Raw genomic sequence first — 21074 nt, 5'->3', positions numbered from 1 at the left:
TACGTCCGGCTCCTCGCTTCTTCAGTGTCACATTAAAACCCCTTTATGCCAGGAACATATATACATTGCTACTGCACGGAGCATCGGCAGAAGGAACATATATAGCTATATGTCTGACTTGAAGAGGATAAGAAGTTCAAGTAAAATTAAAGCTGGGCTCCCATTGGTTGCTATAGGTAACACCAGATTGCTTTAGTTTCAGGCAGGTTATTAAATCTGGACCAATATTCGTAGACAGAGCTTTGTCGCAGTGATATCACAATAGCGTTTCTTCCAAGGCATGGTTCCATTGTGATGATGGCACAGTAGAGCTTGTCTATATTCCCTGGCAGAATTTTCTTGTCACAGTAGTGTGTTTATTCCTAGCTATTGTTCCATGGTAATGATATCACAACCCTAGTTTGTCTTTACTACCTAGCCAGAATCCTGCTCCACACTGATGAAGGGCAACACCCCGAAACAGCTGTATGTGGATTGATACCTGTCCTTTGTTTTTCCCTTGTCATTACATTGACTTATAGGGCCACTTATTATGGTGGTTTTGGTGGTTTTCTTACAGGAGCCATCCCTTGTCTCGGTCCTTCCCAGAGAGATATCTGGCTAGTCCTGTGTTTCAAGACTCTTCAATGAGGCTACACGGGCTCTTCTTTTGCATATTCATGTTTCTTAGGGGGCAATGCACCTAGGATTTCACTGCATTGAACACTTTTACTAGCAGCCGGCAGTGTTATCGTTTGGCTGGTCTCCCTGAGATCAGTGATCTTTCTCTCTACTAGTTTGTCTTTATTAGCAGGCAGAGCTGTGATGTCACAGTACTGGTTTTGTTTATTCTAAAGCAAAATTCTCTTTTATGATGTTATATTCTGATCTGAACCTGAAGTATAAGGGTATGTTCACACTGAGTAAAATCGGCAGAATTCACGCCGCAGAATCCCGCCTGCCTCAGTGTCCCACAATGTATCTATGGGAGGGCTCACGCGTCTCTGCTTCCGTCACTCTCCACTGACATGTCAATTCCTTGCGCAGAGGCATGCAGCCCACCCATAGACACACTATGGGACACTGAGGCAGACGGAGAGCTCCACTATAGAATTAAGCCGATTTTGCTCAGTGTGAACATACCCTAAATTAGAATATAATTCTATGAAATCTATTCATCTATCATGGTGACTTTTTTCTTACAGTAGAATTAGTCTTCATCGTAAGGCAGAATCCCATTTAGATGCCATACTAGTTTGCCTTTATTTCTAAACAAGGTTCTATTGTCATGATGTCACAACAGCATTTTTCTTTATTTTTTCCTCTTCATTTGTCTTTATTCCTTTGTGAAATTCCATTCTGACAATGTCACAGAAGCTTTTGTTTTGTGTTTTTCTCGGCAGAATCCTGTTTTATGATATCACAGAAGTGTTTATCCTCTCCTCTTAGGCACAGTTCCATTGTAATGTCACAATAGAGTTTGTCTTCATTCCCAGGCTCCCAATGTTTTATTCTCAGGATTTCACAATAGCGTTTCTCTGTTTTGCTTGGCAGAGTTTTGTCCGTTTGTGAAGTCCAGTTTTGACCATTACAGAGGGGTAGTTGGTAAATGATGGGTGCCACATTCACACTTCTGGTCTGACATGGTTTCTTCTGTCTTGTCCTAATATCCCTACGTGAGGAGTTGAGACAACTGCTTTGTGCTTTGGATATCTCCTTTATGCCATCCCACCTGCCTGCATTGGTTTGATAATCCGTCTCCTTTGGCTACGACCCGGTTAGGTGGGTCAGGCATGCTCAGTTCAACTGCAATCTCCAGGAAGTACTGACAGTCTGTCTCCACTGAGCCTGCAAGAAAGGGAGATTGTGACAAAGTATGTGCCCTGTTGCTTGGCAAAGGTCAAAGGGAACCAGGAAGTGGGAAGATAAATGGTACAGGGATGTAAAAACTGCACATTATCACTCCTTTACATAATTGCATGGGTTACACATCTGAGTTTACCAACTTGGTTTCATGACTCAACCTCTTTAAATCAGCAATCTCATAAAAAAAAACTTTGATACATTAGAGAGATCACTGCCTGCCCACTCAGCCAATCAGTGGTGTGTCACACTGGAAAGAATACACCACTTCCTGCGGGACATACAGCAGCTGATAAATACTGGAAGACTGGAGATTTTTTAATAGAAGTAAATTACAAATCTATATAACTTTCTGCAACCAGTTGATTTGATTGAAAAAGATTTTTTCCGTAGTACCCCTTTAAGTTAGGGTGACTGTCGTTATAACTTTTAAAATCTAATTTATCAGTAGATGTGATATAAAGCAAGTTTGCAATATACATTCATTATATTTTTTTTTGTTATCATGCTGTAAAACAAAGCTGAACTTACCAGAAATCCAGGTCCAGTGTCACGGCTCAATGTGTCCATCAATCACATGACCTGGGATACATAGGACTTCCTGTTTTCTGACTGTTTCCTGTATTTTGAGGCAAAAAGGGTCAGAAAACAGGAAGTGCCGTGTTCTCAATGATAACTAAAAAAAAAAATAATAAATGAAAATTGCAAACTTGCTTTAGATCATATCTACTGGAGATTTAGATTTTAAAAGTTATAACGACAGGTACACTTTAATAGATTGTGATTAGTTAACCAGATCATAACTGATCATTGCTGGTCGCTCACGCCTCCTTTTATAACGTGTGTGTGTATGAAGGCAATACAATACAATAATCATTAGATAAGACAGGCGCCGGCCTGCTGTGCCATTCATTAATCCTTTAACGGCCAGTAGTTTTTATTTTTAATTTTGCACCTCTACCAGCCAGGACAATTTTCACACTTTTTTCACATGTACAAATAAAATTTAAGTTGCAACATTAAAGAAAGTTAAACTAACAACCCACACCCACGTATTTTCTGAAAGCGGACACATTGCGCTTACATTTACAAGTACAAACACCTTCATGCTGTTTAGTGTCAAAGTGTAGTGTTTTATAAAAATCCTTGTTAATTTTGGCTAAACGTGTGACCCGAGCATAAAGTTACATGCATCACACCTCTTTAAAGAGAAACTTTAAATTGTGTGTGGTTCATACTTAAATCACTCACTTAGATCAATGTTTTGAATTTATGTCTTTATAAAACCACTAGAACTAGAAAGACAAAAAAATGGTTTCAAGCTAAAAAATGTAAAAACCTGTAACCACCTATAACATTGGTAACACACATTTAAAAAGTGCCCCCCTGACCCTTACATATTTCCTGAAAGCAGACAACCTGATAATTGCAAGGGATGGGCTGCAGACAGCCTTGACCACTTTCAGTATACTTTGTGGCAGACAGGTAAACTTTAAATAATCCCTGTCGCAAGGAATAATTAAAGCTATTTCTTTTTTTAATCAACAGGGGTTGAGATCACAAGCAGTTTTACAGTATACTCTCTTTAAATTTTTTTTATATGTTTTGTATGTTTAAATCAATGTTATAAATTTGGCCAAACTGTGGCCCATGCTCCCTCTAAGCTGATATTTGGCCTTTTCTCTGTTCAAAAAAGGAGACCAAACACAGGTGCATTCACACAAGGAAAGATACCTGTTCACCATGCAGGTTGTATATCAACTGCAGTTTACCAGGAGAAGATGCTCCTTGTTATGCAACAATTCAGTCAGTATAATTTCACTGTGTGGCAGGAGAGCTGACTGCTCAATGCGAGCAGACCCAATATTCTCTGCTACTGAATGAAAAGAGGGGAGAGGAGGGGCGCTTCCTTGTGTAGTATGAGGAGGCCAGGAGTGTGATAGTAGATTTCTACAAGGATCCACTCACCTGGAGGCAAGATTAGGCACAACTCTATTGAAGGCATATAAATGTACTCCGCAGCTGTTCTGGGGGCATCACCACCAGGGGTGGGAGAGAAGAATGCAGGAAGTGTAATCGGCCGATTACAGGACCAGAGTAGAGTCCCCACACAGCTTGGATCAGCGCAGGAGTACAAGAGTGGGTGCACGGCAGGACAAGCCAAAACCATCAACCCACGGGGGGGTCGCATCCAACCACGGAGGATATAGTAAAACTTATACTTTTATTGTAACGCTTTTCGGCCTTATCATGTATAATAAAGGCCTTTCTCAATAAAGGCCTTTGTTATACATGATAAGGCCGAAACGCATTGCAATAAAAGTATATGTTTTACTACATCCTCCGTGGTTGGATGCGACCCCCCGTGGGTTGATGTTTTTGGCTTGTCCTGCCGTGCACCCACTCTTGTACTCCTGCGCTGATCCAAGCTGTGTCCTGTAATAGGCTGATGACGCTTTCTGCATCCTGCTGCTGAATGTAGACACACATGAGCTGTACACATGCACAGTAAATACTTGTCCCGCACTATGGATGATCAATACCAATCCTTGTCTATAAGCGTGCAAAGGCCTGGGGCTTTCTGTATTTGGTCTCTTTTATTTGAACAGAAAAAAGGTCAAATGTCAGCATAGAAGAAGCATGAACTGCAGGGTTTTTTTTTATTATTATATACACACACACACACACACACACACACACACACACACACACACACACACACACACACTGCTTGGTGTATGATCAGCAGTTTTTTCCCCTCCTTCATCGCTCTTTACTTTCTGTGCGTTGGTCAGCTGAGAAGGGTTTTCCTGGTTTTATCTTACAGACACTCTGGAGATGACAACAAGATGCTTGTCTGCGATACCTGTGACAAAGGTTACCATACGTTTTGTCTTCAGCCTGTCATGGACTCTGTACCAACAAACGGCTGGAAGTGTAAAGTGAGTCGGCTCTGTGTGCAAATGGTTGATGTGTGATTTCCATGAATTTCTATGAATTTGTCCCTATACACTTTACATTGATGTCAGCCATTAGTATAAAGTGTATAGGGACCCGATTGAACCCTTAGAGTAACAGTTTTAAGAAATGGTCATGTTACATTATATACGTGCAAATGGTTTATTATTTACTTCTTTCCCCTCCCCCTCTTTGACTAGAACTGCCGTATATGTGCAGAATGCGGGGCACGGACCAGCCGCCAGTGGTATCTCAATTGTTTGATATGCGAAAACTGTTTCCAGCAGCAGACCAGCTTGCCCTGTCCTATATGTGATGGTGCCCTTCAGGCAGACATGCACAAAGATCTTTTGCATTGTCAAATGTGCAAAAGGTAAGAAAAGGGGAACAGTGTTATACCTGTTCACATGATATTCTCCCTCCCCTCCCACATTGGTAATGTGGCCTCTGCGTTTCCCATGCAAAGTTGGGTTCACTCTGCGCTTTTGCAATCCAATTTATTTTCATCCGTTTTATGTTAAAAATGGATGGATTTGTGTGCATCCGTTTTGATTTGTTTTTCCATTGACTTCCATTATAAAAAATAAAAAAAAACCCTGATTAAAACGCATCAGTTTTTTTAGTGTACACAAAAACGTGGTTGACTACATTTTTGTGGATACAAAAAAAGGATGTGTTTTGCTCTTTTTTTTTAATCTATTATATAATGGAAGTTGAAGGAAAAAAATTTATCAAAACGGATGCACATAAATTTATAAATTTTTCTTCTATTTTTCACCTTTGCGTAAAACAGATGAGACAAACTGATTTCTAAAGCGCAGTGTGAACCTAGTGTAATCCATGTGTGTAGTAGGAGGTCATGGTAAGGGCTTGTTCTGTGCTCTGGTAGTTGTCTTAGTTGACATCTGTTCTATTCTACATAAGGTGGATACATCTAGACTGTGAAAAATGTGCGGACTATTTAGATCAATTGAAAGATGATTACATCTGCGCATTATGTAAGCCATCTGAAGTGGAGGACGAAGTAGGGGAAGAATGTATGGAGGTTGCGGAATCTGAGCCCGGTGAGTGTTCTTGGGGTTAATAATATATTCTGGATAAGGGGAGTCTAGGTGGGGTTTTCAGGGTGCAAACACTTCTTCAATATGGTGCAGTTGAGCGAGATCAGTGCCTGCTTGCAGAGCCTTCACTAGACACAATTGCACAGCAGGTCGCTCGACCAATCCCTGAATTGTTTGTGCGGCCATTTAAATACATTGTTACTGAAGACACCTCCTCACTTTACACTGTCAGCTGAATGAGTGTTCCTAGGAAAAGGGCCCTAAGGCTGCTGCCAGGTAGGCCTAGCCAAATGAAAGTTGTTTTTTTTTTTTGTTTTTTTTTGCTTAGTAGTAGTGTCAGACTTGCTTTGTAGTGACTTGAAGGTCTGACACTTATCTCCTGTGATCCTTCTCTCCTTGTGTTCGATCTTATCTGGATAGGGGATGTCATTTTAACTTGTAATACCTCTTTAACAACCATGAGACAGAGCTAATCTGTTCTTGAGCTCAGTATGTGAGCCCGAGGGCCAGTGCCATCTAGTTTTGTTTAGGGACCTGATAAACGCTGTCATGAATTTAGTGAATTAATTTCCCTTTATTCATTTAGCATGCACAGGTGACGTGGAAATGGAGACGGAAGGAAAAATGACATTTCATGACGAAGCACTTAATCACAATGATCATGTTCTGGCTGCAGCAGTACTGTGTCTAGATAAAGGTATACTGTATTTATTATATACACAATGTATTGCTTTATTAATGTGTATAAAAAAAGGAGTGCTACATATTTTCAACCTTGTCCTGATGGCATAGGTTCCTCCAGTAATTTATAGGGGGGGGGGGGGGGAGGGGGGGGGGTGGTATGTTCTGGAGATTGGCGGGGGGAAAGGGGGGTCGCGCAATTTCTTACTTGTCCCCTATGTTGTCGATAGAGGACAAGTTAGCTTTGGGTGGGCAACCTCAATTGACATCTTGTCGAAGATGCAATGGGAGCTGTGGGGAACGTTTTTTCCTTCTTTTCCCCCCCCCCCCCCCCCCTCTTTTTTTCTTTTTTTACCCCAGCAACGTAAACCCCTAATACTGGAATACTTCATAAAGCCTAATATTTTGGTGACAAAGGTCACAAAGCATGCCAAGATCACTCTCCTATAGAAGTCAATGAGTCCGTACCAGACTATTGTTTTCTATCGTCCGTGTAGCTGCTGTAAAGCATAACTCTAAATGTCTATAGTAAAGCGCATTTAAATATTTCATTGTAGTAATGAACTGAATATTTACAGAATATGTTCCTCCTCTTACAGCGACACCAGAGCACAATGAGAAAGCAGACCTGGAAACAGATGTTCCCTACAGTGCAGAAGCAGACAGTATGGACGTCTCTCATCCCGACCACATGCACATGGTACCAGATGAGGCCATAGGAAAGGCTGAAAATGAGACGATATCAACACAGCAGCCACTATGTCCTTGTGATGAAGCCAGTCCGCTTCAACGCCAAGAAAGTCCTGCTGGGGACAGGAATGAACCACATGTCCTAGGGGATTCTTGTCGATCTCCGTCAAAGTTTGGTCTGACGGACGATCCTAAGTTAGAAGAGCACTTTCACTTGACTAGGGGTCATGAAGGCATTTCACAAAAGAAGGATGAGCCATTGGTTTCTGAAACCTCTGATCTTCATGACGTGGTAACTACTCCTCATAGTGAGACTTCTACAGAGTTTAGCTCACCTGCAGGGCATAAAAGTCTCAAGTCTCCTACTGGGATGGAGTCTCCTGCAACCTCAGTGGACACCAGTAAGACCAGTGTGTCATCCTCTCCTGCCGTCTCCATCGACTTTCATTCATCAAATGATCTATTTCAAAGTCAAACTCCGGCACATAGTTATAGCACAGCAAATGCCTTTCCAACCACATTTATATCTGTAACTCCAAAAATTGGCATGGGTAAGCCAGCTATCACCAAAAGGAAGTTTTCTCCTGGCAGACCGAGATCCAGACAGGTAAATGTCTTTATGTTACTTTGGTAAAAAAAAAAAGTTTAATTGTTAAACTTGCTCTTTTTTTTCTTAAGGATCAAACTATTGGTATCATAAATAACAAAGGCTGACCAAATGGGCAAACTTCACCATCTTTATTCACTGTAAATTCATTAGAAAGTGTTACATTTTTTTGATCATTATAGCACGGCAGCATAGTGGATTTTTCCTGAATATGAGGCTTAAGGTTGTTGAGTGTGTTTTTTTTTTTTTTCTTTCTTTCTTTCTTTCCTGGTCTGGCCTGTATATCCCGAGTAAAGCTGACAGCATTTTTTGTTTCCTACCTCCTCTTAATTTTTTTTTTTCTTTTGCTCTTTGGCTCGTTCATTAAAAAAGCAGGGCAGAAGGGGTCCCCATCCCTGGTCTAAACGTTCAGTTAAAAGGGACAAAATCCTGACTTCCTCTTGAACTTGATTAATCTCCCCTCCTCCTCAATATTGAATCCTATTTTAAGTCACACTGGTCCCTGGACCCCATTTATCCCCCCCCCCCCCACTTATTTCATGCCCCCTTAGCCTCATATTCAAACCCTGTGATCACAAACACTCCCCTCCCATATCCCTGAGCTTGAATCGGGCCCCCTCAAACCTCATATTCACACCCTATATTCACAGCCATAAAAAAACTATTATTATTATTATTATTATTTTTTTTTTTTATTATTTTTTTTTTTATAGTGAAATAAGACATTTCTAATAACTAGTTGGTTGCTAGGCTGGTCCTTTACCCTCCATAGGCTAGGTTCACATACTGTCTTTTTTTGGCCACTTGACATTTCTTTTTTTGGACAGCCTTCATTGAGGCCAAATGGTGTCTGGGGTTTTTTTAATCACTGGGGTTATTTGGCCTTTAAATGCTGGACGTTGAACAGCCAAAGATACCATAGTCTGGACCACATTCTTTGTAACCTGTATAGTCTAAAAATCACCCCCAGCACCCTTGTTCCAGCTGTTATTTGGGGAGGCCAAGACTACTGTGCACTGACCGGTTTAACTTTGACCAAAAAGACAAATCCTAAGTCTTATATAATCCTGGTTTTTATATATATGTTTTATATATATATGTGTGTATATATATAATATGTATATATGTATGTATATTTATTCCACATAGTGGGGATTGATTACTTCTATTAATCAGCCTGCATTTTTTCCTGACTTGCTGGAGACTCCTCATTCTGTGTGTAAATTACTATGTTCAGGGTTCTGAATGGCGCATGAAATCATTTTCCATTGAAGTCAAGTATACAGTATATATAAGTTGTGTAAGCGGAGAGGTGGCCATTTGTGGCTTTCTTGAGTGAAGTCTGTAGGAGCACAGCTGTTTCTGCAGATCCTATAGACTTCATAGGAGACGACCATACACCTATAGCCTCCTCCTCCTCCCATTATAGAGATGTCCTACACACTCCTGCTTAGAGAACATGAACCTGGATCTTCTGCTGCACATATGGAGTCGTCTCTGATGCAGTTTACTTTTGTACACGCCTGGGATTGAGATTATTACGTTACTTCAGATTTATTAGCCGTGAAGTAAAATCTTGTGGCCAGTGATACCTTTCTATTTCTCTTCTGTTACTCACCAACCCCATTTATTTTGTTTTAAAGGGAATCTTTCAACTCATTCAGGTTCCCAGTTGCACAATTAGATAGCTTTTAGGTCAAGGAGACACTGGGTACCTTTCATATATCCATCTGCACTTCCAGACTATATACAAAAATGCTTTTGTTCTCTGGTGCAAAGAGGCATCCCTAAATCCATGAACTAAAGAAAAGATAGTTTTTTTTTGCATTTTCATTAGTCATTAATTTATAATGTACTGAAATAATTTGGTATAAAGCAACTTTATTTGTAAAGTGTATTACAGCAAGCCTACGGAACCTGCTTGTTGTGTTGTCTGCTGTCAGGCAGCATGAGGTTTAGTTTGTAGTCGTAGTCACCAGGATAATAACATGAAATCAGTCTGGTAGATTTTTACTTGCCTAAGGTTGCGTAAGTTTTCCATCATCAAGAAAAGGTAGAAAGAAAGGAGAATAAAGGTGGTGGTGTGGATAGGGTTCTCTTATGTTATATTTGCAATTAAAGGTTATAGATACAGTTTCTGCATGTATTTTACGTGTGTTGCATTTGGTTTAAAATTTTTTCTTCTGACTCCTCGATGTTTTACAAGCTGCTCAGCTATGTTCAGTCCAGTAGTCTCTGCTCCAGTTTCCAGATGCAGATCACACCAGCATGGCATACATAACCTTTAGGGATGGTGTGGGATCCGGCATATTCACTAGAAACATTCTGCCACGCTCTCGGCTGCTATTCTCTCTTTAGGCAGCTGCCCCGCCTCCTCCAGAATGATTGACAGACAGCGGCCTGAAAACAGAACAGCAATCGGAGAGCATGGCAGGTGCAGACAATGTCACAGACCCGCCTCTGTGACACAGTCAGCCTGCTGGATCGCACAGCATCACTAAAGTATATATGTAATGCTCTAGGAACATTTCTCAGTAATATCAGCTGACATGCCTATTCATGGGAAGAGACTGGTGACTGGAGACTGATCAGAGAGGGAGCCAGCGTTTGGGGTTGAGAGTGAGTGAATCCCAGCAGCTTGCATTGTATTTTTTATGTGCAAGCTGCAAAAGAAAAACAATAAAAATTAACTAAAAAACTTATTGCAGACACACAATATATGCAATGAACACAAAGCATGTAAAGGTGGCTATCACCTTTATCCTCTTAGTCGTATCATTGTAGCATTCTATTAAGCTGCATTACATGGTGTTCTTTACCTGTAGTATCCCCACTAGTCAGGGTAGCCCCGGGGTGTCCACCCCCCAGTGCTGCTGCTTCTTCCATTGATCTCTTGTTATTGGCTCATTTTTAGCCCATGTGTCTGCTACGGTTTTGCATGAGCATTGAAACACGGACAGTCCTACCATCCTTTCCCCTGAAAGCTCATCATCCCATTCTGCTTTCCTTTGTATTTATTTGATATGCTGCAGTTTGATTCATTTTTTATTTTTAATGTTTTTACTTTTATATAAAGCTAAAGTTTGTTAAAAACATTAGAGATGAGCGAACCTGGAGCATGCTCGAGTCCATCCGAACCCGAACTTTGATTAGCGGTGGCTGCTGAAGTTGGATAAAGCCCTAAGGCTATGTGGAAATCATGGATATAGTCATTGGCTGTATCCATGTTTTCCAGACAACCTTAGAGCTTTATCCAACTTCAGCAGCCCCCGCTAATCAAATGCCGAACGATTGGGTTCGGATGGACTCGAACCTGAACCCGGTTTGCTCATCTCTAAAAAAACATTATTACAAGTTATGCAAGTTATTTAAAGGAACATTTCAGGAGCTACTAATATATTGTGGTATGTCTAGTGCAGGGGTCAGTACACAACATAGAAGTCATGCACCCTACAGGCATAACACAGTACCAGTTTATTTTTTTCTGGAACATTCCTTTAAAATCCAGGCAGACAAAACATTCTAATTTACCTCTATTTTTCTGTGTCATTTGTTTCTTCAGTCATCATAGCCCATGTGTTACGGCTTGTGCTTTTGTTGGCATTTACCTACAATAATACTGCAGTGAAGCCTTCTTGATAAGGCCACCCAAAATTGCATTGAAAAACGGTCTTCTATGGTGGTGGTCGCTATGCATAATGTATGGTGGAATGAAACTAGTCACATGAAATCCCATCTGTATAAAGGGGTGGTCTGTCAAAAAAGTTTCAGCAATTACATGAGACTACAAGTACACTAAAGCCGTTCAGTCAATCTCTTCCTGTGGTATCATTGCAAGAGATGGGAGAAGAGAACTTTTAGAGAGTTCTGACATGTCCTATGACAGCATGCAGAAACCTGGTAAACAGCACATGTCACGCACATGCTACAGACTGCACTTTTTGTTGCAGATTTGCAGCATAAAATGTCCAACCTCACAAGAACGCTGTAAATTGGGCTACGAGAGCTGGCGAAATTTAGCGACCAATCACAATTCTGCTGTTTTAAAGGGGTACTCCTGAGAAGAAAAATAGTTTTCAGAAAGTTGTACAGATTTGTCATTTACTTGTATTTAAAAAGTCTGCCAGTACTTATCAGCTGCTGTATGTCCTACAAGAAGCTTTGTATTCTTTCCGCTCTGACGTGTTCTCTGCTGCCACCTCTGTGTCAGGAACTGTGCAGATCAGTAACCAATCCTATAGAAAACCTCTCCTGCTGTGGACAATTCCTATAATAGAACAAGATGGCAGCAGAGAGCACGGTGTCAGGCTGTAAAGAATACACCACTTCCTGCAGGACATACAGCAGCTGGGAAGTACTGGAAGACTGGAGATTATTTTTTAACTATCTATAACTTTCTGGTACCAGTTAATTTAATTTTTTCCCTCCAGAGTACCCCTTTAATTTCCATGTGCAGAGTTTGGTTAGTACGGTTATTGCCTTTTCCTTCCAGCATGGCTACACAAAGCCACTATGAATATTCATAGTCAATGAGGTAAATTCAGAATAATGTTATTGAATCTGTTCACATCTGCGAAAACTCAACTCAAGCTGTAAGGGTGCGTTCACACTGAGGAAAAGAAATTCCAAATGGAATCCATAATTCTGCATGCTTTAATGCCTCAGTGTTAAGTATAGGGTGCCTCCGCTCTCCATTGAAAGAGTTGACTTGTTAATTCTTACAGCGGAGAGTGAACGCGCCCTATTCTTAACATTAAGACACTGAGGCAGGCCGAATTCCCAAGCGGATTCCATTTGGAATTTCCGCCTCTCTTTCTCAGTGTGAATGCACCCTAAGGGATCCCTCATACGTTGGACACCAGTGATGCCCATTGTACTGCATTGACTTGTGAGTCCATTGGGTTGGGTCATGATGGTCCTCATTTCTGGATCTGTAGCCGCTGTGGACATAAATGCAGCGAGCAGCCTTCTCAGTCCTTGAACCTGTTCTCCACGAATGGCAGCTCCACAAAAGAGACGTACGGACCTCGACCACAGAGAGTTATGGTTTACCTATAATAATGACTGTCAACTAGTCTTGGCCCCTCACTCCGAATTGTTCTCTCCACCACCAGCCTCACGGTGCATGTCGTGCTATGTTTCAGATTAATTGTGGCAGTCTCATTGTCTACATTTGCTTTGCTTTTCTAACCCTTTATGTTGCTGGCTTTATTTTATTTTATTTTTTTGTGTTGCTGAGTTTATACATATATTTTCTCACCTGCCATGTCTTAGGGCACTTGGAGTATCAATAATACAGTGAGCCCACCTTCCTGGTCAGCTGATGGCTCAGAAGGTTGGGACATTTTTAAGTCCAGACAGCTTCTCGGCAATCCATTTTGGAGCATCAAAGTGGTAAATAAGTTGCATTTCTACTTGTGTGTCATTTACCTTATCGTGTTATCTGTAGCACAGTCTCTTCCTCCAGCTTGTAGTTGTGTGTGCCCTTCAGGATATTACACCTTCATTACGTGCAGTCTTGCAAGCTTTGGCCCTGTTGCCTGAATTTCTTCAGATTTCTTTTAACTTCCTTTAAATGCTTTTCTGATGCGGCTATTGCACCTTTGTGTCTTTTTGCTTAGTTTAAATAATATGTAAGTATTAGTGGGGGGTTTACCCCCCCCCCCCCCATTTTGCTAAAATTTCTACTACTTTTCTACCGTTCTGATCAATCTTTGATGTACAAACATGACACTATGTTAATGTATCATTGGCTTTAAGGGGAACTCCGGAGGGAAAACATGTTTTCAAATCAGCTGATGTCAAAGTTATACAGATTTGTAAATTCTACTTAAAAAATCTCCAATCTTCCAGTACTTATCAGATGCTGTATGTCCTGCAGAAAGTGTTGTATTCTTTTCAGTCTGACACAGTGCTCTCTGCTGACACCTCTGTCCATATCGGGAACTGTCCCGAGCAGCAGCAAATCCTATAGATATTTTTCCTGCCCTGGACAGTTCCTTTTACATACAGAGATGGCAGCAGAGAACACTGTAAGACTGAAAAAAAGTACACCACTTCATGCAGGACAAACAACAGCTGATAAGTACTGGAAGACTTGAGGTGTACCCCTTTAACACAGTAGTACTTTATAATAAAAGGGCTTCCTTATCTTGTAACCAGGTTACACTAACAATAACATCTATCCCCTAGCCAATTGGCCTCTCAACTCCAGAAGTCCCATAGACGGTGAATGAAGGAAGTGGTGGCTAAGCATGCTCGCTGTCATCCATTCAACCTGGGGTCAACTTTCTTATATTTTCTTGAATGACAGGGGTCTAAAGGGTCAGATCCCCACTGATCAGCTAAGCATCTGGATAGGGGCTAACCTTGGGTAAATCGTTTAATTGTGCCCTAGGCCTATGGCCTTACATATGCTTCTTTCCCAGGGTTATTCCCACCCCTATAGGCAAGGCACCTTCCAAATCCCCCAGATCTAACATTTTATTGGATCCTGCCTGTGGCTTAAAGGGGTTCTCTGGGCCAGTACTTTGGAACAGAGCTCAGCCGCCAGAAGTCTGACATCACGGCACTGCTGTGTTCTGGCACCGCCGTTCTGTGACCTGACATCAGCTGCATAGGGCGTCTTTTGCTGCAGACTGTGCCGCCCTCCTCTTCAGAAATAGCACTGTTTTTAAAGCAAGAGACTCGCTCTGCAGCTGACATCACAGCACAGAATAGTGGTGCTGGAACGCAGCTGCACCGTGGCGTCACACTTCCGACACTGACAGGCATTATAACCCATTGTAAAAATAGGAGTATTGCAGAGTATTAAGTGCAGAAATTTTTTTGAATTTTAACAATTCAATAAAGTTGCAGAAACCCCCCCTTTAACAGAACTCAGTTATATGGTCTTGTGTTGGAGAAGAAATCTGTTTGTCCCCCGGTTTTGAGTCCACTCCTGCTTGTGGCCTTAAAATACTCCTGAAGAATACTGACCCAAGCAGCTGTATGATGATATGATGCACTTATATATACATCTTATAATGCAGCAGAGCTCTGTGCAGGCATCATACTGTTAACAAATGCCCAGAGTTTTGAGCTCCCATGTTGTGAATGTGGTTCTGAAGTATAATACAGGCTGTAACTCAGGATCCTATATCATGTAGTGTGTTTAGAAAGGTACTCTGGTTTTTATGTAGATTATTCTAAATGTATTTGGTTTATTATAAAATAAAGCTGATAGCAGATTTGTGGCCTGTGTCGCTGGTCTGTGTCCAGTTGCAGCATACTTAGTGGGATTGAGAGAAGCGCTAGGGATACAATTGCTGCTTTGCAGTTTTGTACATGTAAAAGATATGTTTATTTCCTTTTAGAACCATCTTGACCTTTCACCCTCTTTTGGTTTCATATATTATTCTTAATGGAGTCCTCCCTGATTCTTCCAGGCTGTAGAATTTGGATTAGGGGTAGACAGAGATTTTGGCTGTGTGACCTGTTGCTCTGTGTTGCTTTGCACGGATTTAAGCAAAGTAAATGGGGTCACGTCTTGGCACACAGGTGGCACAGCACAACCCACACAGTATCTTTGGTCATGCCACCCCAAAATTGCTGTATAGCCCTAACCTACAGTATCAGACGTAGCAATGTTCTTGCTAGGCACTGCATACCTTCATAAAAGGATACAGAAAAATTGTATTTTTTTTCTTCTGCCACCTATTATCTCCATATTAGCTCTATATATTGAGGAAGAGAGCTGTATTGTATTTACTATGTTTTTTTTTCCCTAGATTATCCTTAGAAATGCTTAATTTCCTTTATTATTCCAACAGGGTCGTGGATCAGGATTTCCTAGGAGGAGACCCAGGGGGTCTGGTCTGTCTGGTCGTGGGGGAAGAGGTCGTTCAAAGTTAAAAACTCCCATAGGCAACTTCATAATTCCAGGGGTACTGTATACACTATTATATATTTCTTGTTTATATCAAACTCTTCCAACCTATGAGTTGTCCAGCATGCTGAGAGTTGTAGTTTCCCAGCAGCCGGAGAGCCACTGGTTTATGTAAATGTGTATTTTCTGCTAGTGAATAAAAGGAAGCACTTATAATAGTCTTTATTAGTCTTCAGCACAAAATGTATGAAGGAACTTTGATCCTTTTACCTGTAAGAATTCTAAATGCTATGTATTTTATCCTCTAGATAACCACAATTGATCTCTCATCATATAAAGAAGAGGAAGAAACCTCAATGCACAACACAGTAGTTTTATTTTCCACAACCGACAAGTTCACCTTACATCAGGTTAGTAGTTGTGCTTGTGTGCATTTTATTTGCTCCTTTAGTTAGTAACCATGTTTTACATAAAGGCTTTATGATGCCTAGGTACACCACAAGCACAGAGTAGAATCAGAGACACCCCTCAGATGGTCAGTAGCAACTATGACATCTAAGAAACCTGACTAACTCTTATTGACCATCATGGGGTAGTAATGGGTTACAATAGCAACTCAGTTGATCCTTTACAGAACTAAAAGGGGTATGCCAGTATCATGTTAAAAAAAAGTATACAGGATTGCCTACCGGACTGTCCCAGTTGTAAAACACTAAAACCCCATTTGTTTTGTGGGTGTGTAGTACTCTGTCCTACTATGTCACTTGATCCTGGCCTAGTTATGCAGTTGCTCAGTACTACAATTCCCAGAATACATTGCTTTCCCTTATCTTTTCCTCACAACCCTCTTACCCTGTCTACTTCTCTCCCACAGAAGTTTTGCCAGTTCTGCACAGAGCTGCTGCTAACATTGCACATGATGTATTCATTCCCTGTCTGCCTCCCTACATGTGACATTGTTCAGCACAGGACAGCATGCTGTAAATACACCCCATTTATTCCTGAATGTCCCAAAAAGGATGTATCCACATGCTACACATCTGCTCTGGACTTTAAAGTTAGGGTCATATTCCACGGGCCAATTGGGCCAGATCAATAGTGTAAACGAGCGCCGATCTGCTAGATCGATGCTCGTTTACTGAGCCTATTCCACGGCCTGATAATAGTTTAGCGAGGGCTGCTGGGACATCGTTACCGATGTCTTTGCAGCCCTTGTTTAAACACCATACTTTACCTAACCATGCTGCAAGTCTTCTCCTGCGCTCCTTATTCCTCCCGGTTCTGGCCAGTGATTGGCTGAGCGGTCTGTCAGCTAAAACAGGCTGCATCGATGCTGCTGCGCGGGACCGGGAGGAAGAAGGAGCTCAGGAGAAGCCTTGCAGCATGGTTAGGTAAAGTATACTGTTTGTGAAATCATCGGTCGCCTGCCGCGCATCGCTATTCCACGCAGAGATGTGCGGTCGGTGCCCAAAGATTTTAGGTTTGCACCTAAATAAACGATCAGCCGATGACGCGATCATCGGCTGATCGTTGTCTCTATTCCACGGAGCGATAATCGCCACCCTCCCCTCCACCACCACCACCCACAAAAAAAATCTCTATCCCTGCTTGATTCACAGCTCCTGAGAGTTCTCATTAACTTTAATAGGCTTCATCTGGTTTCCGTCTGGTGTCCATTTGTTCTTCATAATTTGAGCAGACAAAAAAGTTACTGTTAATATTACTGCTTACAGGATTTTGTTGTTCACTCAGATCCTACGAAATAGACAGAACTTGTGATAAGCCTTCAATGTTAGATAGCTGTTAAAGTGTACCTGTCTTTATAACTTTTAAAATCTAAATCAACAGTAGATGTCAAATAAAGCTATACTTACCAGAAATCCAGGCCCAGCCTCCTGAAGGCAGCTTTTTAGGGGCCTTTTCCACTGAGCAATAATTGACCAAATTGGGCCGATTCGGCCGATTAGCGCTCCGTGGAATAGAGAGAACGATCAGCCGATGATCGTTCATTTAGGTTCAAACCTAAAATCATCGACCGACCGACGATTTCAAAACATCATACATTACCTGTCCAGGAACTGCTCTGTTTCCCACGATAACTAAAACAAAACAGTGAATGTAAATTGCAGTCATGCTTTATTTTACATCCCCTGCCTGCTTAGATTTTGAAAGTTCTAATGACAGTGACCCTTTAAGGCAAGGCAAGAAGACACTTAATACCCTTCATATATCTGTTAGTTCTTCCAGAACATTGAAAAATTCTTTTATTCTCCCATGCAGTGTTGAGGCTTCCCAAGCTCCTGAAGTACTGCAAACTGGAATGCCTCTTTGCTCCCCCAGGGCAAGGAGGTGTTCCAGCGCTTCAGGTTGCTTAGGTTATATTTGAATAGTAAATGGGAATTTCTGTCTGTAATTCAGTAGAGCCAGGACATGTTCCTTAGCTTTTCCTATTGCAGTGTTATGACTTTGTTTTCTTGGATTACAGGATATGTGTGTGGTATGCGGTAGTTTTGGAAAAGGTGCTGAAGGAAGACTACTTGCTTGCTCTCAGTGCGGGCAGTGTTACCATCCATACTGTGTCAGTATTAAGGTGAGTGTCTGAGGTTTTTCATTCACTATATTATACAGGTCTCCTTTTTTTCAGCTGGCTGCATGTTTCCATTGTTATTCTAATGAAAATAGATCAATTTTACAGATATTTCAATGTTTTCTTTTTCTTTTTTTTTAAATCTCTAGATTACTAAAGTCATCCTTCACAAAGGCTGGAGGTGCTTGGAATGCACGGTGTGTGAGGCCTGTGGTAAGGCCACAGATCCTGGCCGCCTGCTGCTCTGCGATGACTGTGACATTAGCTACCATACATACTGCCTAGATCCACCGTTACAGACTGTACCCAAGGGAGGCTGGAAGTGTAAATGGTCAGTATGAATGGTGTATTTGTGTTCTTGTATTTACTTAATATATATACATCTATTTTTCTGTTAACATAGTGTTAAGTCCTTTGCTTCCCTGAAAGCTTAAACTATCAAATGTTGACTTCTTGCAGATACCACAAGAGGGAGCCAGACTGCATACAGATTTTTTTTTATTATTTACATTGTAGAAACTTTTAAGATATTTTGGCACCCTGAAAAGAGAACGGGGATATGGGTTAATTAGAATTGGTGGCCGTCTCCTGTGGAACATGTTGCCACCACCTTGTATGAATAACCTATGAGAGGCAACACACGGCTTACTATCTGCTGAAGCCCCTTTAGGCTCAGTGGTTTGACCACCACTGATCATACTGTCATGGTGTATCCTAGTAGACTGAATATCCTCCTTTAATAATTACTGTTCTTCCATTTAGGTGTGTATCGTGTAATAACTGCAAAGCAGTCACCCCAGGGCTGCGATGTGAATGGCAGAATAACTACACCCAATGTGCACCATGTGCAAGTCTGTCTACCTGCCCCGTATGTGGTCAGAACTACTTAGAGGATGAGCTTATTATTCAGTGTCGACAGTGTGATAGGTGAGTAATTTTCTCTACTATGACGTGCAGAATTTGTTTGCAGATTCTTTTTTCTTCTACTTTATATTTGCCCATCAGTAATTATTATTATTAATTTTATTTTTAAAGGTGGTCACATGGCACATGTCAGAACCTGAACACTGAAGCAGAAGTTGAGAAAGCAGCAGACAGTGGATTTGATTGTGCAATGTGTAAGCCATTTGTAATACCAGCACAAGGTATGATTGATCATCCTGGCTACTTTGTGTTATGCTTTGTGAACTGGAGCCAAGGTGATCTTTAGTAATCTTAACTGGACACTAATGGAAACTATGAATAAGCATTTAAGTGTCACAGTCGTTACAAAAAACTTTTGACATCTCATAGAGACATGATCAGTCCCAATCTGAGAGTTCAGACTTGTACCGATCGGAAGAATGAGTTGGGAGAGGAACGCAGCTGCAGTGCGTCCTCTCCCTGCTTTGAGTTACAAAAAAAAAAAAAAAATTCTGACTCCGTTATAAGTCCAACAGTTTTTTTTCTTCTAACTTAGAGCAGGGAGAGGACACAGTGCAGCACAGTCCTCTCCCTGCTCGTTCTTCCAATCAGTACCCGGACCAATAAAAACTTTTGTTTGTCATGTCTATGACATGTCAAAGGTTTTTTGTAATGGCAATGACACTTAAAATTACAGGATTGTTTTTTTTCCTCATAGATTGAAATTTACTAATGAAATAGTAATTTCCTCTCTTAGCAACAATTACTCTTTCACTTAACTGTAGCACTACAGAATTACTTTGATAATTTTCTTCATTAAGGGGGTACTTTTGGTGAAATAAAATGTTTTCAGCTCAACTGGTGTCAGAAAGTTATTCAGATTTGTAAATGACTTCTATAAAAAAAAAAAATCTCAATCTTTGAAGTAATTATCAGCTGCAGCATGTCCTGCAGGAAGTGGTGTATTCTTTCTAGTGTGACACAGTGCCCTCTGCTGCCACCTTTGTCCATTACAGGAACTGTCTAAACCTCTACTGCTCTGGACAGTTCCTGTCATGGACAGAGGTGGCAGCAGAGAACATCATATCAGGCTGGAAACAATACACCACTTCTTGTAGGACATACAGCAGCTGATAACTACCTGAAGGAGTGAGATTTTATAATAGTAATTTACAAATTTGTGTGACTTTCTGACACCAGTTGATTATTTTTGCATTGGAGTACCCAATATTGGTCAAATCAGATGGTAACCGCATACAAATGTAAAGGTATAAATATGTACCTTTTGTAAAGGTTTTAAATCATTTTTGTAATTTGATGTTTTTAATAGTTTTTTTTTTTGTGTGTGTGTCCCCCCCCCCCCTTGTTTGTTTTTTTTGCTAGAAGTGTGTGAACCACCAATTGATGCTCAGATTGTCCCGAAGATTAGAGAACCAGGTAACTATTGCTTCCCTGTCCTGTGTTTTCATGATAATCAGTGCAATTTTTTTGAGTGTATTAACTTTTACCGATTTTAGATGTCCCAGTGCATCTAAAATGAACAAACAAATATTGCTTTGAATTTTTTATTTTTTTTTTATTTTTTGCAGCAGGCTACAGTACATATAAAATTCTGTATTGTTAAATCCTGCTGTAATATTTCTAACCCTTTCAAATGCGGGTTTGCAAAAAAAAAAAAAAATAGGAACAGTACAAAGAAATCAGAAGGGAATGTTGAATCTGAAAAAAATAGTGTTTCATTTTCGATACATTTGGACAGTCCAAAAAGTTCTGATCATTGGAGTAGAGATGAGCGAATTTACAGTAATACCAAAGCAAAGCATTATCTCTAAAATCTGCTCATCCGCCTGCTGCCATTTAACTGACTGCTGCTCTCCC

General features: G+C 40.9%; 1 protein-coding gene across 13 annotated transcripts in view; it reads left to right on the top strand.

Annotated features, from left to right (window-relative positions):
- The window catches only part of KMT2C (lysine methyltransferase 2C), a 131125-nt gene that overhangs the window by 65762 nt on the left and 44289 nt on the right, over positions 1–21074 (top strand). For 11 of the 13 annotated variants that reach the window (XM_069958870.1, XM_069958874.1, XM_069958869.1 and 8 more), the window contains exons 9-21: positions 4670–4784; positions 5001–5173; positions 5725–5864; positions 6448–6558; positions 7142–7839; positions 13114–13233; positions 15651–15764; positions 16015–16116; positions 18192–18296; positions 18443–18624; positions 19056–19220; positions 19329–19438; positions 20580–20633. In XM_069958870.1, coding sequence (XP_069814971.1) covers positions 4670–4784; positions 5001–5173; positions 5725–5864; positions 6448–6558; positions 7142–7839; positions 13114–13233; positions 15651–15764; positions 16015–16116; positions 18192–18296; positions 18443–18624; positions 19056–19220; positions 19329–19438; positions 20580–20633 — 2189 coding nt within the window. The remainder of the gene's footprint in view (positions 1–4669; positions 4785–5000; positions 5174–5724; positions 5865–6447; positions 6559–7141; positions 7840–13113; positions 13234–15650; positions 15765–16014; positions 16117–18191; positions 18297–18442; positions 18625–19055; positions 19221–19328; positions 19439–20579; positions 20634–21074) is intronic. The other 2 variants (XM_069958864.1, XM_069958871.1) reach the window with 2 other exon arrangements.

This window comes from Dendropsophus ebraccatus, chromosome 2, assembly GCF_027789765.1.
Source record: "Dendropsophus ebraccatus isolate aDenEbr1 chromosome 2, aDenEbr1.pat, whole genome shotgun sequence".
NCBI lineage: Eukaryota > Metazoa > Chordata > Amphibia > Anura > Hylidae > Dendropsophus > Dendropsophus ebraccatus.
The sequence above is the reverse complement of the archived record's forward strand: the minus strand, read 5'-3'. Positions and strand labels throughout refer to the sequence as shown.